The sequence below is a fragment of the Phacochoerus africanus genome, chromosome 9 (genome assembly GCF_016906955.1).
Source record: "Phacochoerus africanus isolate WHEZ1 chromosome 9, ROS_Pafr_v1, whole genome shotgun sequence".
NCBI classification, from domain to species: domain Eukaryota; kingdom Metazoa; phylum Chordata; class Mammalia; order Artiodactyla; family Suidae; genus Phacochoerus; species Phacochoerus africanus.
Window position 1 is genome coordinate 35844589 of NC_062552.1, and position 22178 is coordinate 35866766.

Below are 22178 nucleotides of genomic sequence, written 5' to 3' on the forward strand. Positions count from 1 at the left end.
AATGTGCTTCACTCCTGAAATCACAGAACTTAAGTTTTTTTCCAACAGACTCAAAAATTTTTCTTTTCTTTTTACGGGATCCGAGCCAAATCTGTGACCTATGCCAAAGCTTGCAGCAATACCATGTCCTTAATCTACTGAGTGAGGCCATTGGTCTAACCTGCATCCTTACAGAGACAACATCAGGTCCTTAGCCCACAGTGCCACACTGGGAACTCCAGACTCAAAATCTTAACCCAGGTCCTGTGCCCATGGGAAGAGGGCACTGACGCTGGCATGGAACAGGCTGAACTCAAAACCATTGAAGCCATGAAGCCTGACGAATCCTCCCTTTAAAGGGATGCAAAATGGGCCCAGCTGGGCATGTCCATCCTTAGTCACATCCTTTCCAGCTCACATGCCCATCCCTGGAGCTCAGAAGCCCTGGTCACGGGGTCCTTGGCTGGCCCACCTGCCTGGGCACAGGGGCCCTTCCAGGGAACACCCAGATGTGCCACAACCGAGCAGGTGATGGTTCTCATCTGGTCATGTGGGTTTGAATTTAGGTTCCGCATCTATGGAAACTGTGCCCATGTCACTTCTCTGTGCCTGTGAGATGGGGATGTAATTAACACCCACCGCACAGGGCTGTTGCAAGATTAAGTGAGTCCATTCACCTGCCACTGGGTGTAAAGCGTGTAGAACAGGGCCTGGCCCACTGGTGACCCGAGTTAGGCCCTCCCACCCCCAGTTCCTGACTCCTTTCTGGTCCTTGGACCCCCCTCCTGCAATGCTCCTTCCCTGTCCTCATTACCACCTGTTAACTGTCCCCTCCTCCAAGAGGTCTGCCCTGATCCCGTCTTAAGTAGCCTTGCCCCTTCTCCAGCTCATCTCTTTCATTTTTTCTCCCTTCCAGGCCACCCCAGTTCTCCCCTTGACCCTCAGGCTGTCCTCGGTCCCATCTTTTCAGACTGCCCCCGGCCCCTCCCCCACAAAGACACACCAGGCTGCCTTGTCCATCTCATGTTTTATTGTAAAAAATGTTAAAATAAATTACAGTTGACATCATTGCCAGTATGTACATACAGTGTGTGTGATTCCAGGACAGCCAGTGACACCCCAGGCAAGTGGGGTGAGACAAGCTTGTTAAATCATTTCACAGGAAAAAAAAAAAACCCTAAAGGCCGCTCCTTCCCACCCTGTTGCTAGGCCCACACCCCCCTGGGTTACAAGCTGAGTGGGGGTCCGGGCGGGCCCACAGCACCAGCGTGGCGACCGAGGCAGAGAGGGTGTCTGGGGGCGCCTCCTGCTCAGTATCTGGTTGCCTGCGACCGATGCCACATGCCCACTCTGCCTGCCCGGCTCCGACACCATGACTTTGGCCAAGGTCACCAAAAAAGCCTAGTTGGGTTGTAGGGGGACAGGAGAGTGAGCACTGGAAACCCCATCCTTGGGACCCCACTCTTTTACCTGTTCTCCCCTCTGGCTCTGAAGCCAACAGAGGCCAGGTATGAAAAAACAGCAGTTCATGGGGAAAAAAAAATTCACAAAACAAAACCTGCAGGACAGAGCGGGCCGGCCCTAGTGTGCATGTCACGGAGAACCCAAGACCTCTGCCAGCCCCTCGCCTGAACGATGTGTAGAGTTTCACATTATCTTTTGCTCTCCCCCCATCGAAGAGTCTTTCCTTTCCTACACAGACGGACAGACAGACACATACACACATGTGACAAATAGCAGCTGGAGGGAGGAGCTGGATTCACACATTTGGCCATTCCCCACTTGTGAGCCAAGGGCAGGCTGGGCAGCAGCGAGGTCCTGTTTCTGGGCACATGGAGAGGAGGCAGTAGGGCAGGGGCAGAACGAGCCACTGACAAGCCCGGTCTCACAGCTCCTGGAGCCCCAGCCTTCTCGGCCTCGGCCTGCCACCCTCCCTTTCTCCCAGCACCCACAGGGGCTTGGCCAAAGGGTGCCCGAGACGGGGAACTGGGCTCTGGGCTGGGCTCCATCCCAGTCAGTCCACCAGAAGCATGGGGACCTGGGGCCACATCCGGGACCTGCTCTGGGTCCCCCACATCAGGAGAGTTTCGGCACCTGCCCAGGGGCTCCCCGCCCCATTTCCCCTTGGTGGCCTCTTCCCTACGAGCTTTGCAGTAGGGGCGACATCAGGCAGATGAGGTGGGACCGGGGGATGGTGAGATACGTGCCCCAGGCAAGGCCCCACAACTGCAGAGGTGCTGGCGCCCAGCCCCCCGACAACACGGGGGTCTCACACGGCCTCCGCCCCCCCTCCATGTCACCCTTCTCAGTGCCAGGTGCACGGGAGCTCATTAACACTGGCGAACTCAAACAGCCGAGGTCCCCCCACCCCAACCTAAGAGAACCGTGTGACATTCTTAACCGCATGACAGGGCCGAGACCCACGCAGCTGCAGGCCTCTCTGGGGTCAGTCCTGCCAGCCCACACGGGCTGCTAAACCAGCCGAGCTCAGGACAGACGCCTCCCACCGCTGGGGTGCCCGCTCGGCCGGAGCACAGAGGCCCTGTCCTGGGCGCGCTGTGTCCGACCGGCGGCCTCTAGCTGCAGGGGATGAAGGCGAGGAAGGCCCCTGGCCCCCCACTCCCGGGTCCAGGGCTGCCCCCCACTAGGGGCCAGGAGCCCGGCCACGACAGGACACCCCAGGCTGAGGGGCACAGACGCCATGAGAGCGGGGTGGGGGGCCGGTCCGGCCTCACGTGCCTTGGGGGCCGCTGGCCTTATTGTACTCGTTCATGAGCTGTTCATAAGGCACGGAGAGCTCCGACTCGGTGCTGGTGAAGGTGGACTCGTCCGACGAGGGGAACTCGCCCAGGGTCAGGGGCGCCTCGGCCACGGCCCCCTCCTGGGGCCTCTCCTCCTGGGCCAGGTTGTCCTCCAGTGAGGACTTGGAGGTCTCCTCGTCCGAGAGGCTGGCCTCCGCGCTCACGAAGGTGATGTTGGCGTTCTGGAAGATGAGCGGGTGGTAGTCCTGGGCGTCCCACGGCTCGCCCTCCTCACTGATGCGGTCCAGCTGGTTGATGGACACCTCGGAGGTGGGGGAGACCTCCTTGGGGCCCCCCGCCACAGCCTCCTCACCGGGGGGCCTCGATATGTGGCCCTTGCTCCTGAGCGTCTGGGACACCTCTTCCAGGCTGGGCACCCGGTTCTTGGAGTAGACCGCCAAGGGGGCCAGGGAGCTGGGCAGGGCTGGCAGCCCGCCCCCCTGGGGCCCCGGGCCCGGGATCCGCTCCCCGCCCCCGCCCGTCTTCATGGCCTTCTTCCCGATCTGCTTGATGAGGTCATTGTACGTCTCCTCCTTTTTGGACAGAAAGCTGAAGATGTTGATGTCCTTGGCTGCCGTGCTCCCGGCCACCTGCAGGGCCTTCCTGGAGTGCGGGGAGCTCTCGAAGGACTCCTTACGCCGCCGCCGCCGCTTTTTAATGGCCTTGTGCACCTCCACGAACATGCTCACCTTCCAGTTGACGAAAAGGGACAGCCAGGCCAGCCCCAGGTAGATCCAGAGCTCCACGAAGTAGCGGTACAGGGCGTGGTAGTTGGCACTGGGGTTCACACCTGAGGGCGGGACAGGAAGCCCAGAGGGTCAGGAAAGGGTCAGCGGGGACCCTGAAACACACAAAGGCCAAAGCCCTGTCCCCTGAGAGTGGACATGGCGCCCGAATGCAGAACACCAACGGGACCAACCAAGAAAGGAAAGGCCTGGGCGAGAACCCGGACACCCCAGCGTCCTGAAGGACCATGGCCCAGTCACTCATGTGCCTGCCCAGACCCCAGCCTGAACCTCACCTGTCAGATATCAGAGAGGCTCCGGGGGCGGGGGGGGGCGGGGAGGGGGGTGCAGGGGGGAGGGGCTTCGGGGTGGCGGGTGATGGAGCCAGTGCTCAGGCCAGGAACTAAGCCATGAACGGTGGCCTTTTACCCATGCTGGTGGTTTTGTGTACTTTGCGGGTGTACGTGTTTCAGTTCCCTTAAAACCTGGGTAGAAATGAAGGGAGGGGGCAGCTGGCATCCTCACTGCTGGGGACAGGCTCACTGAGGCCGGTGGTCGGGCCCGGGCCATCCAAGACCACTAGTGCTGGCAGGCAATGCCCTCAACAGCCTTGATTCTCCTCTTGGTAACATCTGGCTGGCCTCCTGACCTCCTGTCTGTCCTCCGCTGACTGGTTCCTCCCGTGCCCTGGAGGGCTCTGCCTTCTCCACGGCCCCCTCCCGGATGGTCAGGGTCCTGACACCTGCTCCAGGGAGGCCTCTGGGTCACCCTGCACAGCTCTGGTTGTTCCCCTGCCCTCCAGGATCACTTTACACTTCCAGGCGGGCGGACCCCATGACTAGTATCCTGTGTCCCCCTTCCTGCCCTGAGACTGGGAGCAACTTGGTAAAGGATGGGGGAAGGGGCACCACGTCCAGATGGGGGGCTGATCAAGGACGATGACTCTCTCATCAGACTGGAGGGTCCCCGAAGGCAGGGCTGTCTCCCTGGCAGACAGGAGACGCTGTCTGCCTTGCTCAGGGCTCTGGTCACAAGCAGGCTGTGATGACAACTAGGATGCCCTCATATAGCCAGGCCTTACCCTGAGCACTCAGGAACAGCCACCCATTTGATTGTCCACCACCCGTGAGGTGGGCGTCATGACTTTTTTCTAAAAAAGAGCTTTACGGAGTTTCCATGGTGGCGCAGTGGAAGCAAATCTGACTAGGAACCATGAGGTTGCCGGTTCGATCCCTGGCCTCGCTCAGTGGGTTAAGGATCCGGCATTGCCGTGAGCTGTGGTGTAGGTTGAAGACGTGGCTTAGATCCTGTGTTGCTGTGACTGTGGTGTAGGCTGGCAGCTGTAGCTCTGATTGGACCCCCTAGCCCAGGAACCTCCATATGCTGCGGGTGTGCCCATAAAAAACAACAACAACAAAAAACAAATTTATGGAATTCCCGTCATGGCTCAGTGGAAATGAATCTGACTAGCATCCATGAGGACGTAGGTTCAAGCCCTGGCCTTGCTCAGTTGGTTAAGGATCTGGCATTGCTGTGAGCTGTGGTGTTTTGTGATTTGACCCCTAGTCCGGGAACCTACCTACGTGTGCTGCAGGTGCGGCTCTAATAAGACTGAAAAAAAAAAAAACAAGGCCACCCAACTATACAATGGAGGGAACTGAGGCAGCAGTTTGGTGTCTGCTGGAGCTGAGAAAGTATGATTCAACATGCTTCGGTGCTTCTCTGACTTCTCTGACTCCAAGGCTTCTTCTTAGCCTGCTCTGGGCCCCAGAGACCAGACAATGGCCGGGTTTGTGCCTCCACCTAAACGGATCTCCCAAGACGGCAGGCTCAGATCGGCCGGAGTCAGCGGAGTGTTCAGGCCTCCTTCCTGTTCCTCCCACCACCCCCTATGACCGCCGCCCCCAGCATTCCGAGTCTCCCCTTTCAATGGGCAGGAGGGTGATGACCTGTCCCTGCTCCCTAGAAATGGGGAGGGGAGACCAGAGGTCCTGGAGCAGAGACTGAGGTCAGCTGTGCAGGCCGCAGGCACAAGGACATGAGTGGCTGCGGCTGGACAGACAAAGGGGCCAAAGAATCTTATCGCCCGCCTGGATTAAGTTGGGGAGGAGTGGGAGGGAGTGTCCGGGCCTGGGGGAGGGGGCAAACTTCGGAGAAGCCCTCTTGTCTCTCAGCTGCCTGAGGCAAGAGCGGAGTTTCTGGCCTCTGAGCCAAGCGTCCAGGACTCTCAGTTCCTATGAAAGATGGAAGCCAGGCGGGGGACTCGGAGGGGCCCCCAGCTTGGTTCACGGGCTCTGGGGGTGACAAGCCCAAAGCCTGCAGGTGGAAGGTCCTATCCCCACCCCCCAGTGCACCTGAGCACCCAAGCTCAGCAGATGGCGAGTGGGGTGAGCAGAAGAAATCAGAGGCCAGATTCAAAGAGAGGGAAGAGGGAAAAAAGCCATGTTCTGAGAAAGGGAACTAGAAAACATCTTTTTTTTTTTTTTTTGCTTTTTTAGGGCTGCACCTGTGGCATATGGAGGTTCCCAGGTCAGGGGTAGAATCGGAGGTGTAGCCACCGGCTTACACCACAGCCACAAGCAATGCCAGATTCGAGCCACATCTGTGACCTACACCACAGCCCATGGCAAAGCGGGATCCTTAACCCACTGAGCGAGGCAGGGATCGAACCTGCATCCTCTGGTTACTAGTTGGGTTCATAACCCGCTGAGCACAATGGGAACTCCCGGGAAATAGAAACCTTCTGCAATTACTCTGTGCCTTGGTGTCCTCTTGCAATTGGCAGGGCGGGGTAAGGACCCCACTGGGTGGAGGCCCAGGACACTGAATGCCTCTGGGTCCTGCCCCCCCAGGAAAGGTCAGCTGCATTGAAACTGGAGGAGATGCAGAGGAGGAGAGGGTGGGGGAGGCAGAGGCAAGGGGCAGGACTCACCAGCCACAAAGTCGCCGAAGCCGATGGTGGAGATGGTGATAAAGGAGTAGTAGAGGCCCTCAATGTAGTCCCACTCCTCCGTCACCATGAACACGAAGGGCGGGATGACCAGGTGGACCAGCACGCCCCACACGATGAAGATGGCCGTGCACGCGATCTGCGCCTTGCGCTGACGGGGAGGGCGAGGAGACCCAGTCAGACCACGGTGGAGACCCGGGGACGACCCAGCAGGGCACCCAAGGTGGCCGTCTGGGGCTCACTACCCACCGCCTCAGGGCGGGACGGGGGGGGGGGGGGTGGGCCGCGATGTTCCCAGCCTCACCTGAGGGCAGGGGGCTCAGAAATTGCAACCTTGTCATCTGTCCTGACACCTCTGGCCACCCCGGCACTTGGGTCCTTCCCACCCCAGCACCTGCCAGATACCTAAGGTTGGGGACATACCAGGCTCACGCCTCTCTTGGTGAGGAACTGGCCCAGCCTCTTGGCACGTCCGCCGAAGAACTTGCCCAGGGCGCTGATCCAAGTCAGACAGAGCGGTACCCCAAACAGACCATAGAAGACGCAGAAGAGGCGCCCGGCGGGGGTCTTGGGGGCCACATTGCCATAGCCTGAGGAAGAAGAAGGGAGTGAGGCCAACAGAGCCACGGGGGTGGGGGGAGGTGGGGGGTGAGGTGACGACCCAGGCTCGGAGTGGCCCCTGCCTCCACCACACACACACACACACACACACACACACACACACATACACACCAGGCAGGAGGAAAGCCCATTCTTTAAGATCCCTTGACATTGACCTATTATCAATACTTAAGAAATTTCCCGGAGTTCCTATCATGGTGCAGCGGAAACAAACCCAACTAGGAACGATGCGGTAGTGGGTTTGATCCCTGGCCTTGCTCAGTGGGTTAAGGACCCGGCGTTGCTGTGAGCTGTGGTGTAGGTTGCAGATGTGGCTTGGATCTGGCGTTGCTGTGGCTCTGGCACAGGCCGGCAGCTGTAGCTCCAATTAGACCCCTAGCCTGGGAACCCCCATGTGCTGCGGGTGCGGCCCTTAAAAAAAAAAAGAAATTTCCCTTGATCACAGTAAGATCATGATCATTTACAGCAACTCTGATGGTATGGGCTCTGCCTCCTCTATCACATTGGGAGCTCCTTGAAGGGAGACTAAGCTTCCACCAGTAGCAAGTCCTCCACTAGTCCATATGGCACCACTGTGCATGTCAGAAGGCACGAGTTAGTATTTTCTCCGGGTAGACACCCAAAGGTGACCATTCTTAATTCCATCCCTTCTTATGCAAGAAAGCTGATGCTCACATCTAGCTGGCAAAGACTTCTCCTCCCACTGAATCTGGGCTTTAGTGATTTGTTTGACCACACGAAGTGGCAAAAGTGACCCTGGGTCAGCTAGGTCCTTAGACGAAGCCTTGCTGCTTCTTCCCTTCGTCTCTTGAAACAGTCACTTTGGGGGCTCTCCCTCTGGGAATCCAGCTGTCATACTGTGAGATGCCCAAGCCTTTGTGTTTTCATCCCCAGCTAAGTTCCTAGCCAAAGCCAACATCAACTATCGAACATGTAATAGAAGCAGCCCTCTGGGACGTCCAGCCAGTTGGTCTTCTGGATGACTACAATCCCAGCCACCCTCACTGCCACTACATTTGAGACCTCAAGCAAGAACCAACCAGCAGAACCCAGTCAACGCACAGAAGAACGAATGACAAGTTGTGTTTTAAGCCACTAACTTCTGGGGTGGTTTGTTACGCCTTCATAATAACCAGACTAGATGCCCAGATTGGGGAGCACACATAGGCTGTGTTTGTGCAGTGAGCAACCTGCTCAACCTCCTGCATGGCTCTGGCTATCCAGCTGTGTTGTTTCTACTCCACAGCCCAGGTCAGGAGAACTTCTGGAAACAGTCTCCTAAGCACAGCCAGTCACCAAGGGCCTACTAAATACCCAGAGAAGTGTCAAAAGGACAGAGGGCAACTGGCCTAATCTGAACCTCAACAAGGCCATGTGACCAGAGATGGACTCTAAGGTATGTGGATATTCTGAAGGTCCCAGAAGACTTACCAATGGTGGTGATGACTGTGGCTGCAAAAATCATTGCGTTGGGCCAGTTCCAGTTGTTGAAGGTCTGGTTCCCTGTGATGGCCACACCCTGTCCTGCAGCATCAGACACTATCTAAAAGGAGAGACAAAGAAGATGAGAGAGGAGGTCGGACTTACGGATGCTTTCTAAGTGACGGCACTGTATGAACCTCCTTTTAAGCATTCTTCTTTAATGAGCATAATAACAAGGGAGCAGTTATTATCTCCAACTTACAGGTGATTAAGTTTTCTTTTTTTTTTTAATGGCTGCATCTGCAGCATAGGGAAGTTGCCAGGCTAGGGGTCAAACTGGAGCTGCAGCTGGCCTACGCCACAGGCACGGCAACACCGGATCCAAGCCACATCTGTGACCTACACTGCACCTGACGGCAACACTAGATCCTTGACCCACTGAGTGAGGCCAGAGATGGAACTCGGATCCTAAGAGACAATGTCAGGTCCTTAACGTGGGAGCTCCTAGGCGATGAGGTTATGTGAGGTTACGTGATTTGCTCGAGGTCACACAGCTGGTAAGAATATGAACCCAGGTACTCTGGCTCCTCAGTCTCTCACTGAGCCAGTGCTTCTCAAACTTACTGGAATCACACTGAGCACTTATGCAATACAGCCTGCTGGGCCTCACCTCCAGAGCTTGCTTGAGTCAGTGGGTCTGGGGAGGGGTCAGGGAATGTTCATTTCCAGGTGATGCTGATGTTATGGTCCAGGGGCCACTTTGAGAACCATGGCATTAAGAAGGCAGATGTGATGCAGATGGGAGAGCCTCCACAGAAGTGTTCTACGGCAGGGTGGGCCTGGGGACACCCCTACCCCACACCCTTCACCCCCACTGTCAGGACACCTGCTCAGGTCAGCTTGGTAGCTAAGCTCTGGGATCTGGCCTCCTTCCTCCCATGCCTGGAACTCCCTCCTCTCCCCCGGTAAGCTCCCTCCCTCCCTCTCTCTAGATCCCTTTCTCTGCCCTGGGCCGAGCAATTTCAAGGTCTGGGCCAGGACAGGTCATCAGAAGGTGGTGTGGACTTTTCAAATCATGCTATCAGTCCCCGTGGAGCCCCCAGCCGTGGTGGGCAGTAGGTGAGAGGGCACCGGGCAAATCCACTGGGAGTGGCCTTCCTTATCTAGTGCGGAAACACTGACAGCTGCCCAACCTGTTTCCTCCTGACAAGACCCTGCCCCTCCCCCTCCTTCAGGGCTGCCTCCATTCGTCCTGCCCACCACTGCCCACCACCGGCAGGGCCTGGGTCCTGGCAGAAGGCTCCCAAGTAGGGGCCAGGATCGACTCTACATCTGGGATCCTGCTCCTGCCCCCAAGGACAGCCCCACAATAGGCCAATCAGCCCAGAAACCACAAACTCAGCCAAATTCCCTCTAAAAGTCAAGTCCAGGACCGAGGAAGGACAGAGGAGTGAAGGATGGAAGCGGGAGGAAGATGGAAAAAACGGTAGCTCCATCCACGGCATGAATGAAGTTTGGTGGAAGGAGAGGGAAGGGTGGGTTGCCCCGGAGGAATGTGCAGCTTGCAGCGGCCGCCGCAAGCCCCCGTAAAGGGATCTGCAGACTCTGTAAAGAATTTTCCGTGATGACAGGCCGTCAAACCACACAGCTCGCTGGCCTGCCTCCTCACGCCGTTTCTCCCAGCGTCTCTCTGCAGAGTGGGAAGCGGGGTGGCTGCCTGCACCCCACCTTGCGCTCAGCGCTGAGCAGGCAACTTACACACAAAAGCATCGGGCGGCTCAGATACCAAGAGGCCAACAGGTCCTATCAAGGGCCGTCCAGACGGTTTTCTAAAACCTGAAATCTCTGTTCGAAGCAGGAGAATGAAAAGTCCCAGGGCCCCGGGTGTTAATGTTAAACAGATGGCAGGAGAGCAGAGCCGCGAGGCTCCCTTTGGCCTCAGCCTTTGTTATCTCAATACCCATCTTGGCGGGGGGGGGGGGCTGGCCGCTGTGGAGCAGGACTGTCAGATGACAACTGGCCAGGGAACGATGTGACTGGGGCGCCTCCCTGGTCATCGTCCCCGTGGAATCTTGGGGAACAGGAAAGGCGACAGAAGACAAGTGGCTGCCCCCCACCCCCCCAAAGGGTGGATGCTAGAAACTCGAAGCTGAACTCTTGCTGACTCCTCCATGGAGACAGCAGAATGTTCGGTGCTTTCAAAGAGGAAGCAGTGGGCACTGAGAGGCACCAACACAGGTTCACCGGAGTAAGTCATGCTCAGCTAAGTGCATCTCCCACTCCACAGGCTGCAAGGCCTTGACGTTCAGTGGAATGCAGTCAATCTGGATCGCAGCTGAACAGATGGGCTTGAAGATATTCATGGGGACAAGACAGAGAAATGCAGGGTGGAACTGGGATTAATCTGGGTCCGTGTAAAGGCAGATAAACAACCCCAAGAAGTACTGATCATTATCAACCTGGCCTGACAACTCCGGCTCATGCCAAAGGCCAGGCCTCTTCAGTCTTTTCATCAACAACACGGTAAGGACACAGATGGCTGGACGCGTGTCATCTCTGAAGGATGCAAAATTGTGACAAGGCCGGGATGGGAAGATAGTTAACACACTGCAATTGGCAGCTGGGGACTAACTTTAAAATTTTTCATGTCTTACACCTTGGGTTAGAAGAGACCGACCGGTAATACAGGGTCCAAGGGGAAAGTCCTTGGGGTTCAGCGGACCACAAGCTGACAAACCTCGGGTGGCCGCCCAAAGGAAAAGAAATACAATCTCGGGCAGTGTCAATACCTTGTCTGTTCAGGGCCTGGGAGGCAGCGAGCCCATTTTCCTCTGCAGATCAGGCCACACATGCGTTCCATTCTGGGTGTCAGACTTCATACGTTAACCCATGGGCCAAGGGCCAAGAGCGGGCAAGAGTGGAATTTTTTCATTTTTTGGTTTTTTTAGGACCTCATATGGAAGTTCCCAGGCTAGGGGTTGAACCAGAGCTGCAGCTGCTGGCCTATGCCACAGCAGTGCCAGATCCGAGCTGCACCTGTGACCTACACCAGAGCTCATAGCAACCCCGGATCCTTAACCTACTGACAGAGGCCAGGGATCGAACCCACGTCCTCATGGATACAGTCGGGCTCGTTACCGCTGATCCACAATGGGAACTCCAGGGGTGGCTTTTTTGGATAACAAGCTCCCTCAGAATGGCCTCCCTGGGCAGTCATCCATTTCCGATAATGGACGGTGTGTAGACTAGGGAGACCCCCACCCATCAGGGGTGTTGAAGGTGTGGCTGGACAGGGTTCCCAACAGAGGGTGGCACCCTCTGGAAGTGTTTGGAAGTGCTGCCTGAGGGGGAGCCTGGCATGTGCCAGCACTGTGCCAGGCACTAGAGGTACAGCAGTGGAGGGAAATCCCGCCTCCCACACATCTACTCTCGTGGATGATGGGGGCACTGCTGGCACTAAGTGGGCAGGGACCAGAGAGGCCAAATACCCTGCAATTCACAGGACAGTCCCACCTGCCATGGCCACATGGCTCCCCCAGAGAAACACGGGCTTGCCAAAGGCCACCTGTGACTTGGGAATTATTTAGGAAGTGCTAAGGAAACATCAAACTAAAGAGCTGGCAGCCAAAGCAAAGCAAGTTGGTGGGAATGTACTTTGGTGCAACTGCTGTGGAGAACAGTAGGGAGGTGCTGCAAATAGTTACAAACAGAACTAGCATGTGGTCCAGCAATCCCACTCACGGGCATCTATCCGGAGAAAATCATGACTCGACAAGACACCTGTGGAGTTCCCTTCATGGCTCAGCAGTTAACAAATCTGACTAAGATCCATGAGGATGCAGATTCGATCCCTCGCCTTGCTCAGTGGGTTAAGGATTGGGCGTTGCCAATGAGCTGTGGTGTAGGTTACAGATGCAACTTGGATCTGGAGTTGCTGTGCCTGTGGTGTAGGCGGGCAGCTGCAGCTCTCTTTCAACCCCTAGCCTGGGAACTTCCATATGCCCCCAGTGCTGCCCTAAAAAAAGAAAGAAAGAAAAAAGAAAAGCCACATGTAGCCCGATGTTCACTGTAGTACTACATACACTAGCCAAGACACGGAAGCAACCTAATGTCTATCAACAGAGGAGTGGGTAAAGAAGATATAGTTCGTATCTACAATGGAATATTACTCAGCCATAAAAAAGAATGAAATAATGGAATCTGCAGCAACATGATGGACCTAGAATCATCATGCAAGTGAAGTTAGACAGTGACAGACAAATGTCATATGATATCACTCATATGTGGAATCTAAAAAAAGGATACAAGAGAACTAACTTATTTGCAGAACAGAAACAGACTCTCAGACTTTGAAAAACTTATGGTTACCAAAGGGGACAGGTTGAGGGGGGAGGGACAGACTGGGGGTTTGGGATGGAAATGCTATAAAATTAGGTTGTGATGATGGTCACACAACTATAAATATAATGAAATTCATTGAATTAAAAAAAAAAAAAAAGCTCGCTAAAACACAGTAACCAAAGAAAGCATTACAGTTGGGAGCTTTGCAGTAGAAAAGCTGGCTTTGTGCCCTTCACTCTGCCAGCGGTGTGTCCTCTGGGGCACAGCCCAAAGCCTCAGTCTCTGTCCTCTGTGGGAGCCAATCCCCATGCCCTGTCCCCTCGACCCCCATTGTCTCTCCATGTTTGCCCATGGAGGGGGGCCATTCTGAAGAGCCCCAAGCCCCCCAGGGCTAGAGTGGCAACAGTTATGTCCACCGGTCACGCCAGGAGACTGAGGCTGAGAGGTTAAGTGGCAGAACCAGGTGAGGTCAGACCATCTCCTGCAAGTCAGCCGGGCTCCCTCCCTTCAGGGCTCTCCCTGGACCTCCCCAGCACCCCTGATTGTCACCTTTTCTCTGCCCACGGGGCCCCAAGCAGCTGGCCTGGCTCAGCCCCATGCTGGGGAGCGGCAGGATTTTAGTGCTGCTGTGTGTCAGACACACTGCTTGCCGCATCTCTGTACACCCCCTACCTGGCTCTTCCTGTGACTCTGCCGAGCATCCCTGGACAGATGAGGAAAGCAAGGCTTGGGGAGAGAGGTCTGATGTGAACTTGGGCTGCCAGCTCCCTCTTCCCACCCCGTGTGGCTGTGGCTCTGGGCGGGCCAGGGTCCCGCCGGCCGAGAGAGGAGGTCCCCCAGAACAGAGAGGCTGGGGTCATCCCTGGGTGAGGGAGAGTCATGGGGAGCCATCAGACACAGCGTCCTGTCCCCCGGGGTTAGGGAAACAGCTTGCTCGGGAGGGGGTGGCCCCTGTTCACTTGCAGGATTCTTTAACTTGGCTCCCCAGTTCACACAAGACAGTATTTTCATTTTCCACCTAATGCTGGAGGGGGATGGGAGAGAGGGATTCCCTCCTCCCCCGCTGCCCGCACACAGCCCAGACCCGGCTCTTGTTTGGGGACAGACCTGTCATCCTCCTAATAAAGCAGCTGTGATTTACTGAGGGTTTACTATGCACCAAATGTTACCCTGAGCGTTTTATGTGCCTTCAGCTCATTTAACGAGGAAAAGAATCCTGGTGGGAAGACACCATCATTTTTTCCATTTTGCAAATGAGGGTTTAAGGCTGAGAGGTTAAGTAAGTAGCCTGAGGTCAGGGTGCTCAAAGCAAGGAAGCCAGGAGGGGAGCCCGGCCCTGCTGGCTCCCGGCTGGGTCCTAGCCGATGGGAATCCTGCCTCTGTTCCACACAGGCCACAGGAAGGAGGCCAGCGATCCTTCCACCCCTTCGTGGCAGCTGGAAAAACAGTGCCCCAAAACCAGTCCATCCACTCCGACCCCAGCCCTCTGGGAGGTGACATTCATGCCCCTGCCGTGGCTTCAGACAACGCGCCGTCCTGACCCCGTCTTCCCAGAACCTCCACTGTCTGCGAAATCAGACGGCACCTTGTGCCCCTGGGGACCCAGGTTCCAGAGCAGAGGCAGCTGCCAGGCCTCCCCTCCCTGGAGACTCACCCTGCTGAGTGGGCTGTTCAGGGAGGGCCTGCTGCCCACCCACAGACCCCACAGACCCGGGCACTTTATTAGGTCGGTGGCGGAAACCTTTAACAGCCACGGGGGGCCGCCTGCCTGGGGGCGGCAGTTAAGCAGCACCCAGAGGGCCACTCCCGACCCTGCCTCCAGATCCCGAGGCAGAGTGACACCCTGGCCCCTTCCTGCCATGGAGGATGCAGCCTGCAAGGACCCTCCTGGACACCAGCCTCCACTGGACCCACCGACATACACACGAGAACATCCCTCAGCACCCCTGGCTGCATTCATCCCCGACCCATTCCACCTCTGCTCACTGGTCCCTCTGGCCTGGAAGGGGAATTGAGGCCGTGGTCATGTGTGCATGGTGCAGGGCACGGAGGGAGGAACCTTGATGGTGCCCATCCAGCCACGCTGGGAGGTGGGAGGGCACGGTTACTACTGCTTATTGCACAGATCATGATAGCTCATATTTGAATAGTGGCTGGTATCTGAGCACTTATTTTATGACAAGCACCCATCAAAGCCCTTTTTTAGCCATGCCCACAGCATGAGGAAATTCTTGGGCCAAGGATCCAACCTGTGCCACAGCAGTGGCACACCGGATCCTTAACCCACTGAGCCGCCAGGGAACTCAAAGCACTTTAAATCATACAGCTTGTGGAGTCTTTAGAGTCTTGTAACATAGGTACTACTACCCCTTTTATAGTTGAGGAAAATGAGGCGGAGAGGCTAATTGAGTAGCTTTCGAGGCAGTGGTAGCGCTGGGGTGTGACCCCAGGCTACTGGTTCTTAGCCTGTGTGTTGTCCAGAGTAGGGGGGAGGGGAAGAGGGACACGGGGTGGGCTTCTCAACTACAGGAGTGAAGCCGGGTCTCTAGGACACAACTTCCCAGGGGGCTGGTGGGGAGCCCTTGCTTGTCCAGCAAGCCCTTCATCTGAGTGTCTTTGGGGGACTGTGGGCAGAGGCAAAGTGTCTCAGAGAGAAGGCGAGCACCTGTCACCTCTCTTCTTCCTGAGACAAATTAGAGAAATGAAGGCAATTAGCTAAGCCCTCAGCCATCTTCACACCCTCTCACTCTCCCTCTCTCAGCCTCTGACTCGGTTTCTCAAACCTGCCTTGATGGGGTGGGGGAGGGGCCCTGGGCCCCACTCACAGGAATTCTGTGCAGTTGACCTGGGTGTGGAGTGGTTAACCTTAGTGGGGGTGTCAGGTGTGGGTGCTGGGCTCAGCCTTCCAGCTCCCCACTCAGGAGGGAGGATGCGAGGGCAGGGAGAAGGCATCCTCGGTATTCCTCACCCCACCCCTGCTTGCTCCCCGCAGCTCAGGTGACCAGGTGTGGCCGGGAGGGTAGGCCTGGTTTATGAGCAGGGCATTGGCAAGGGCCCAATGGTGCCTCCCTGACACCTGCACCAGCTGCAGGCCTGGTTCACTTGGCCCTGTCTCTACCAGGCGCGGAGCATGTGTCTGTGGGGCAGGTTCAGGGACCAGGGGCCAGGGCCACACCTCGTCTCAGTAACACCAGACCTGGGCTCTTGCAATGTGGACTTTAACTTCTGTTTTGCTTATCTGCACTTTCAGAGTGGCTCCCAGTGCCGACTCAGATAGTGATAATGTTTTTAGCCAAAAAAAGGAAAGACAAATTGCCAGAGACTTGGTTGGTACCCTAGGATTCATAGGGTCTGGAGACCCGGATTTAGCTTAAGTGGCTTGCCGAGATTCTCAAGGAACCCTTGATCTCCACGCACTGAGAAAGTTGGCCCACGATGACACTGCCTTGGCAGGTGACCCTTCTCTACAATTCACATCTTCCTCTGCCCAGAATCATGACTTTGGGGACCCAGTTCAGCACCTCCCAAGCTCCCGGGGAATCCACAGCACATTCAAGAAAACATGTTTTCATTCCCAGGACTCAGCTCACTGGCCACCAGCTCCAGCTCTTCCTGAGCCCCCAGGGAGCCACGCTGCCCTATTCCTCATCATACTTCCTTCCTCCCTCGTTCCCCCAGTCCCACGGCAGGACGAGGAAGCCACCTCACTGTGCCTTGGTCCTTAAAGCAATGTGTCTGGTGCTGGCCAGGCTGCCCTGCCTCAGCTGGGAGCGGAAGCAGCTAATCAGAGGATGCCCGGAGAGGAGAGGGTGGGCTGTGTACAAAACGATCCCCTACAGTGTCGCCACACCTAGATTAACCCCCTAGCCCCAGAAACCTACACACCTTCGTTGGGCAAGATGGAAAGTGGTATCGCACCCCCACAGTGCCCACTTGAGGGGGTTGCCACACTGCTGCTACTTAACCTGGAGTGCATGTGGAGATCAGCCGGGGAAGCTTGGGGAAATATTCATGCCTGGGTCCAACCCCGAGATTCAGACGGAAACGGCCTGGGGTGTGCACCGGGAAGTAGGATGCTTAAAAGCTGCCCAGGTGACTCTAATAGCATGCACAGCTAATTTCAGAACTATTGTCCTGGGCGTTCCCACTGTGGCTCAGCAGTAATGGACCCAACTGGTATCCATGAGGTTGCTGTCTCCATCTCTGGCCCCGCTCAGTGGGTTCAGTGGGCTAAGGATCCAACATTGCCGTGAGCTGTGGGGTAGGTCGCAGACGTGGCTCAGGTCTGGCGTTGCTGTGGCTGTGGTATAAGCAGCTGCAGCTTCGATTCGACCCCTAGCCCAGGAACTTCCATATGCCGCAGGTGCAGCCCTAAAAAGAAAAAAAAAAACCAAAAAAACAAAACCATACCATTGTCCTGGACCCAAACCATCCTCCCTCCCTGTTTCAGGGAAAGCCCAGTCCAGCCCCCCCCTGGAGTCAGCATGGCAGCCGTGGATGTACAACTGTCCTTCTGTCCACCCTTGGGCTTCCCCTCCTGGGCCATCTCTCAGCAGCTTTTGCAGAGCTCGGTGCCACAGGGAGGTCTCACGCCCGTGGGGAAAGCCCGTGCCAGAGGTGAGCGCATTTTCAGCAGAAACCTCTGGGTTTCCGACTTTCTCAGGCCCGGGAGTCCTGTCGGCACTCAGGAGGGACAATGAAAACAAGGCAGGTGACCCTGCCCCCATTGTTCTCAGGCTGGGATGCTAACATTCCCCCCTCCCCCCGGGGGCAGCCAGGCGTCCCTCCCATGAGAGCTGAGGCAGGGCCAGAGGACCTCAGGGACTGGCTGACCTGGGAGGGCTGCAGGTTTGGCTAAAGCAAACAGAGAAGGGCTGGTGGGGTCCAAGCTCAGGATGAGATGTCAGCAAGTGTTCTCAGGCTAAGTGGACGAGTCAGGCTGGAAATCCCTGTGCGCTCAGACCCAGTGGACCTCAAGGGCCCGGTCCCGGGTACCACAGCACCACTGCCTGAAAGCTGGCCCTGGGGAGGAGGAAAGAGTCCCCCCTGCCCCCAACAAACAGGCCATAGGACCCTCTGGAGCCATGTTCTCAAAATACGCCTCCTGCCTTCCTGCCTCATCTCCAGAACTCAGGGCAGGTGGACCATCCAGGGAGGCTTAAATCACAAGAGGGACACTCTTCATCCACCTGCAGCTTCTTTCTCTACCCCCAATTCACAACCACTGCCCCCCACTCTGCGCTGGGATCTCTTCCCCCTCCAGGATGCTCAGCCTGGATTCACACAATCGGGCCCCTTCCCCAGCCCCAGAATCCTGGGAGTGTCTGACATCTTTCTACTTTGAGGCCAGAGACATCTCCTAACTAGCAGGTTAACAACTAGGCAGGAACTTATTCAGCTAAGACCCCTCAAACATGCCCGGTATGCAGAATACCCTCTTTTTCCCCTAGGGGTGTGGGTCACTAGGGAGTGAGAGGTCCCTGCAGGAGTCCTGCGGTGGGGCAACGGGATGGATGGCATCTTGGGAGCACTAGGACACAGGTTCATCCCTGGCCTGGCACAGTGGGTTAAGGACCCGGCGTTGCTGCAGCTGCAGCATAGGTAGAGACTGCGGCTCGGATCTGATCCCTGGCCCAGGAACTCCATATGCGTGGGGCGTCAAAAAAAGGGGGGAAAGGGAAGAAGAAGAAGTCCCTGCAGAGGATTTGGCTCCTGGCTTGTCCTCTCCAGGGAAGCCAGCAAAGCTCCCTGGGTCCCATCAGTTCCTCTGTGACAAAGCTAAGGAGGGCAAAGCCCGCAGCTGCCTCCTCCCTGCCCAGATCAGGGCCCTTTCATACCCACAGCTCCGCTGGCCCTAGTCTCATTTGAGACTCAAAATCTTGTAAGTAAGGCAGGCGAAATATTATTTATTATTCCCATTTTGTAGCCCTAATCAGAGAGGGCTAGTGATACAGAAGAAGTCACACAGCAAGCTGATGACAAAGCACAGAGAAGGACCAGCCAGAAGCCCCCAGACTCTCAGTTAAGGGCCCTTTCCACCAACTAATCAGACCCCCCCCACCTCTTCTGGGACTGGGCTGAGAAAGCCAACCAAAGTGGAGCAGGGAAGGTGACAGCAGACAGGCAGACACAGGTGACAGGTGACATAGAGCTATAAAAGGGTGTGCAGTCAACCCATGGCTCCAAACCTGAGATTATCTGGGATGAGCATATGCTTGGGCTTCCCCCATCCCCTCCCCTAGAGATGCCTTAGGTTCACTCCCCAGCCCCCGACCCCCTCCCACCCCCACCCCCGACCCCCAGCAGTGAGGTGGAAGAAGCAGACACGGGAAGTCACCTGCCCTCAACATTTCTAAAAACTGCCCTCAAGCAGGCCCCAGAGCAGGTCACGGGACCTGCTGACTCGCCATCTCCTCATCCTGAGCTGCCGACCTGAAGGAGAGATCTGGTGCTTCGGCAGCTTGGAGGCCCCACCCTGTGCCAACTGGCTTCCCGTTCTTTGGGGCCCCCGTTCTGCACACTGGCCTGGCCCACACAAGCTGGACGGCTAATCCAACTGCAAAATCACAGACATCACGTTTGGGACCCTCTGCAGGCAGCACGGGGGCAGAGGGGGAACAGCCTGGGCTTTGGAGCAGATGCACATGGGTTCAGCTCCTGGCTCTCTCCTACTAGCTGGTCACCTGGGGCACGTCCTCTCACCAGTCTGAGCTCTTCCATCCCTGGACAGTGGGGGTACCCCTCCTGGAGTTGGGGTGCAGATTATGTGAAACTATGCACAGTTCAGGGGTGGGCGTCACAGCGTGAAATGTGCACTGGGCAGAACAGGGGGAGGGGGAGGTCACCTCCGTTCTGAGGGTTCCTCAGAGCTGTGGACACAAGAGCTGGCTAGATGCCACCAGCACTGCCTTCCTTCCTGCAAGATCAGGGCTTGAGACACTACTCTTGGTCGGGGGACCTTCCATTAGGTACGTGCTCTCTGGCGTACTGTTTATCTCTCCCGAATAAGCTGTGAGCTCTGAAGGCCGGTTTCACTCATCTGTCCCTCCCAGAACAGAACCTGGCACTAGCAGATGCTCAGTATCTGCCAAATAAACGACCGAGTCTCCGAGATGTATGCCTTCCAAACCCACGCCTTCCAGGGCACGGAGGTAGGTGCAGGTGCTGTATCTGACGTCAGTTCTGGTGGGATGAGGTGGGCATCCATCCTACCGGGTGGATGACTTTGTGTTTTTCTGCTCCATGCCCTCTCCTGACCTCTCACCACCCCACCTGCATGCAAGGCCAGAGCCCACAATGGTCCTAGCCCTGGTGAGTCAGCCGCACTGCAGACTTTGGAACCATCAAGATTCAGGAGGAAGGAGGCTGGCGGGGGGGACATCTTGGCTGGGGGCACAGGTCCTCCTGTGCATGTCCCTGGCTTTACGACCCCTCCAGCACTGGGAAGGAAGGAAAAACCTCTCCTGGGCCCTGGGGTCTGCCAGCCCTGTTTCCCTGGACAGAGCCGCCTGCCCAGGGCCCCCTTGCTGGAATCCTGAGGAAGAAGCTTCTGCCTCATCACCAGCACCCCCAGTCTCCCCTTCCATGCAAGCTACCCCCAACCCCGCCACATTCATCCCTCGCGGGTATACCGTGCCCTTGGAGAAGGGTGTGGCTGACACCCCAACCTCTTACCCAGCAGAGGACCCCAGACCACTGGCAAACTCCACCCACCCAGGGGCCCCAGGAAAGCAGCCTCTCCCGCTCCTTCCTCCTCTCCCCTCCCTTCACCTGCGGCTGGCAGCTCCAGGTAATAAGTAACTGCCCATCCTTGAAGGCGAGGGTTCTGATGATAAGGGATTATTAAGTCTACACATTTATTATAATGTGTTTAAGATGACCAGATGGTTACACTGTAAACCTCCTCATTAATGGGAAAAAAAAAAAAAAAAGCCCAGAGGGATACGAGGCAGTGGTGGTATCCTGCTTGAGGGGTGGCAGCCGAGTTTCCGCCGCCTACGAGATAACCGTCACCGCCTGTTTATTACACACCTTCCCACCCAAGCCTGGCCTCGCAGCCTCCAAGCATGAGCCGACCCCCAGCCCCCTCCGCGATCCTCCTGAGGGCCAAGCACCTGTCACAAAATCCTTCCTTATTGGCTGACTCTAACCTAAATCCCCCCGGCTGCCGTCCAAGCCCATTTCCTTGGGTTCAGTCTCCAGCTGGAGACGGACAACAGCTGGCCTCCGACGTCTCTGGAATACATTGTGCAAGAAACAACCAGCGACCTGGCACAGGCATTTGGGGATGGATGGTACTCTGCCGGGTGGCGAGCCTTCTACCTCCATGCCCCCTACTCCAATCCCAGATCAAACCCCAGAGGAAGACGGAGTCACGATTAGAGCCAAGAGTGGAGACCATGGTGCTGACAACTGAAAATCCCTGGGCCAGATGCAAGGGGAATTTTGCCCCCAAGGGCAGACTCCTCACTCCCCCCACGCCAACTGCTGGACACAGACCTCACCACACCAGCTGCACCAGGGGCTTGGGCCACCGAGGCCCCCACTTGGAGATCAAAAGGGATCCCCAGATAGTGTGGGAAAGGAACGGAGCCTGCGACATGCAACTGGTGTCCCACCCCCACCCCGACCCGGGCCGCTTGCCTCCCTGCCTTTTCTGCCCAGGTTGTCACAAAAGCACAAAGGCACAGCCGCCCCTGCCTTTTCCACGCTGCAGGGGCAGTCCCCCACCCACCTCCTGTCCCCGGCTGACGGAGGCCTGAGGAGGGTGAAGTTAACACAGAGCTGTTTTGTGCTGAAGGTATGGAAAAGTACAGCCAGTCCTCCTTGCACAGAGAGGCCGGTGAGGTGAGGGGTGTGGGGGTTAGAAAAACCTCCCGTCCTTCAACCTGGGGCCCAGGCCCAGGGACAGACTGGGCCACAGGAAATGGAAACTCTCCTGATGGCACAGAGAGAGAATCCTGACTCTGAGACAGCCCTGCTGTGAAAGAAAGGCAGAAAGAACCCGGACGGACTTTCCACACACACACACACACACACACACACACACACACACACACACACACTCTCTCTCTCTCTTGCTATCCTTCACAGACGGACTTTCCACACACACACACACACACACACACACTCTCTCTCTCTTGCTATCCTTCACAGACGGACTTTCCACACACACACACACACACACACACACTCTCTCTCTCTCTCTCTCTCTCTCTCTCTCTCTCTCGCTCTCCTTCACCAGGGCTGCGGGTTTTAAGCAAGAGCATTTTCCAAGACTGCTTAGCTCCCTAACACCCACCCCAACTCTGGCAGCCCTCCATCTCCTTAGGAGCATGC

At 56.5% G+C, this 22178-nt stretch overlaps 1 protein-coding gene across 3 annotated transcripts in view; it reads right to left on the reverse strand.

The window, feature by feature from the left end:
• Positions 1 to 991: 991 nt before the first annotated feature.
• The window catches only part of KCNK5 (potassium two pore domain channel subfamily K member 5), a 39055-nt gene continuing 17868 nt past the window's right edge, over positions 992 to 22178 (reverse strand). For 2 of the 3 annotated variants that reach the window (XM_047796294.1, XM_047796293.1), the window contains 4 exons: positions 8508 to 8619; positions 6879 to 7045; positions 6438 to 6606; positions 992 to 3570 (listed from right to left, as the gene is read on the reverse strand). In XM_047796294.1, coding sequence (XP_047652250.1) covers positions 2711 to 3570; positions 6438 to 6606; positions 6879 to 7045; positions 8508 to 8619 — 1308 coding nt within the window. In that variant the 3' untranslated portion in view covers positions 992 to 2710. The remainder of the gene's footprint in view (positions 3571 to 6437; positions 6607 to 6878; positions 7046 to 8507; positions 8620 to 22178) is intronic. The other variant, XM_047796295.1, reaches the window with a different exon arrangement.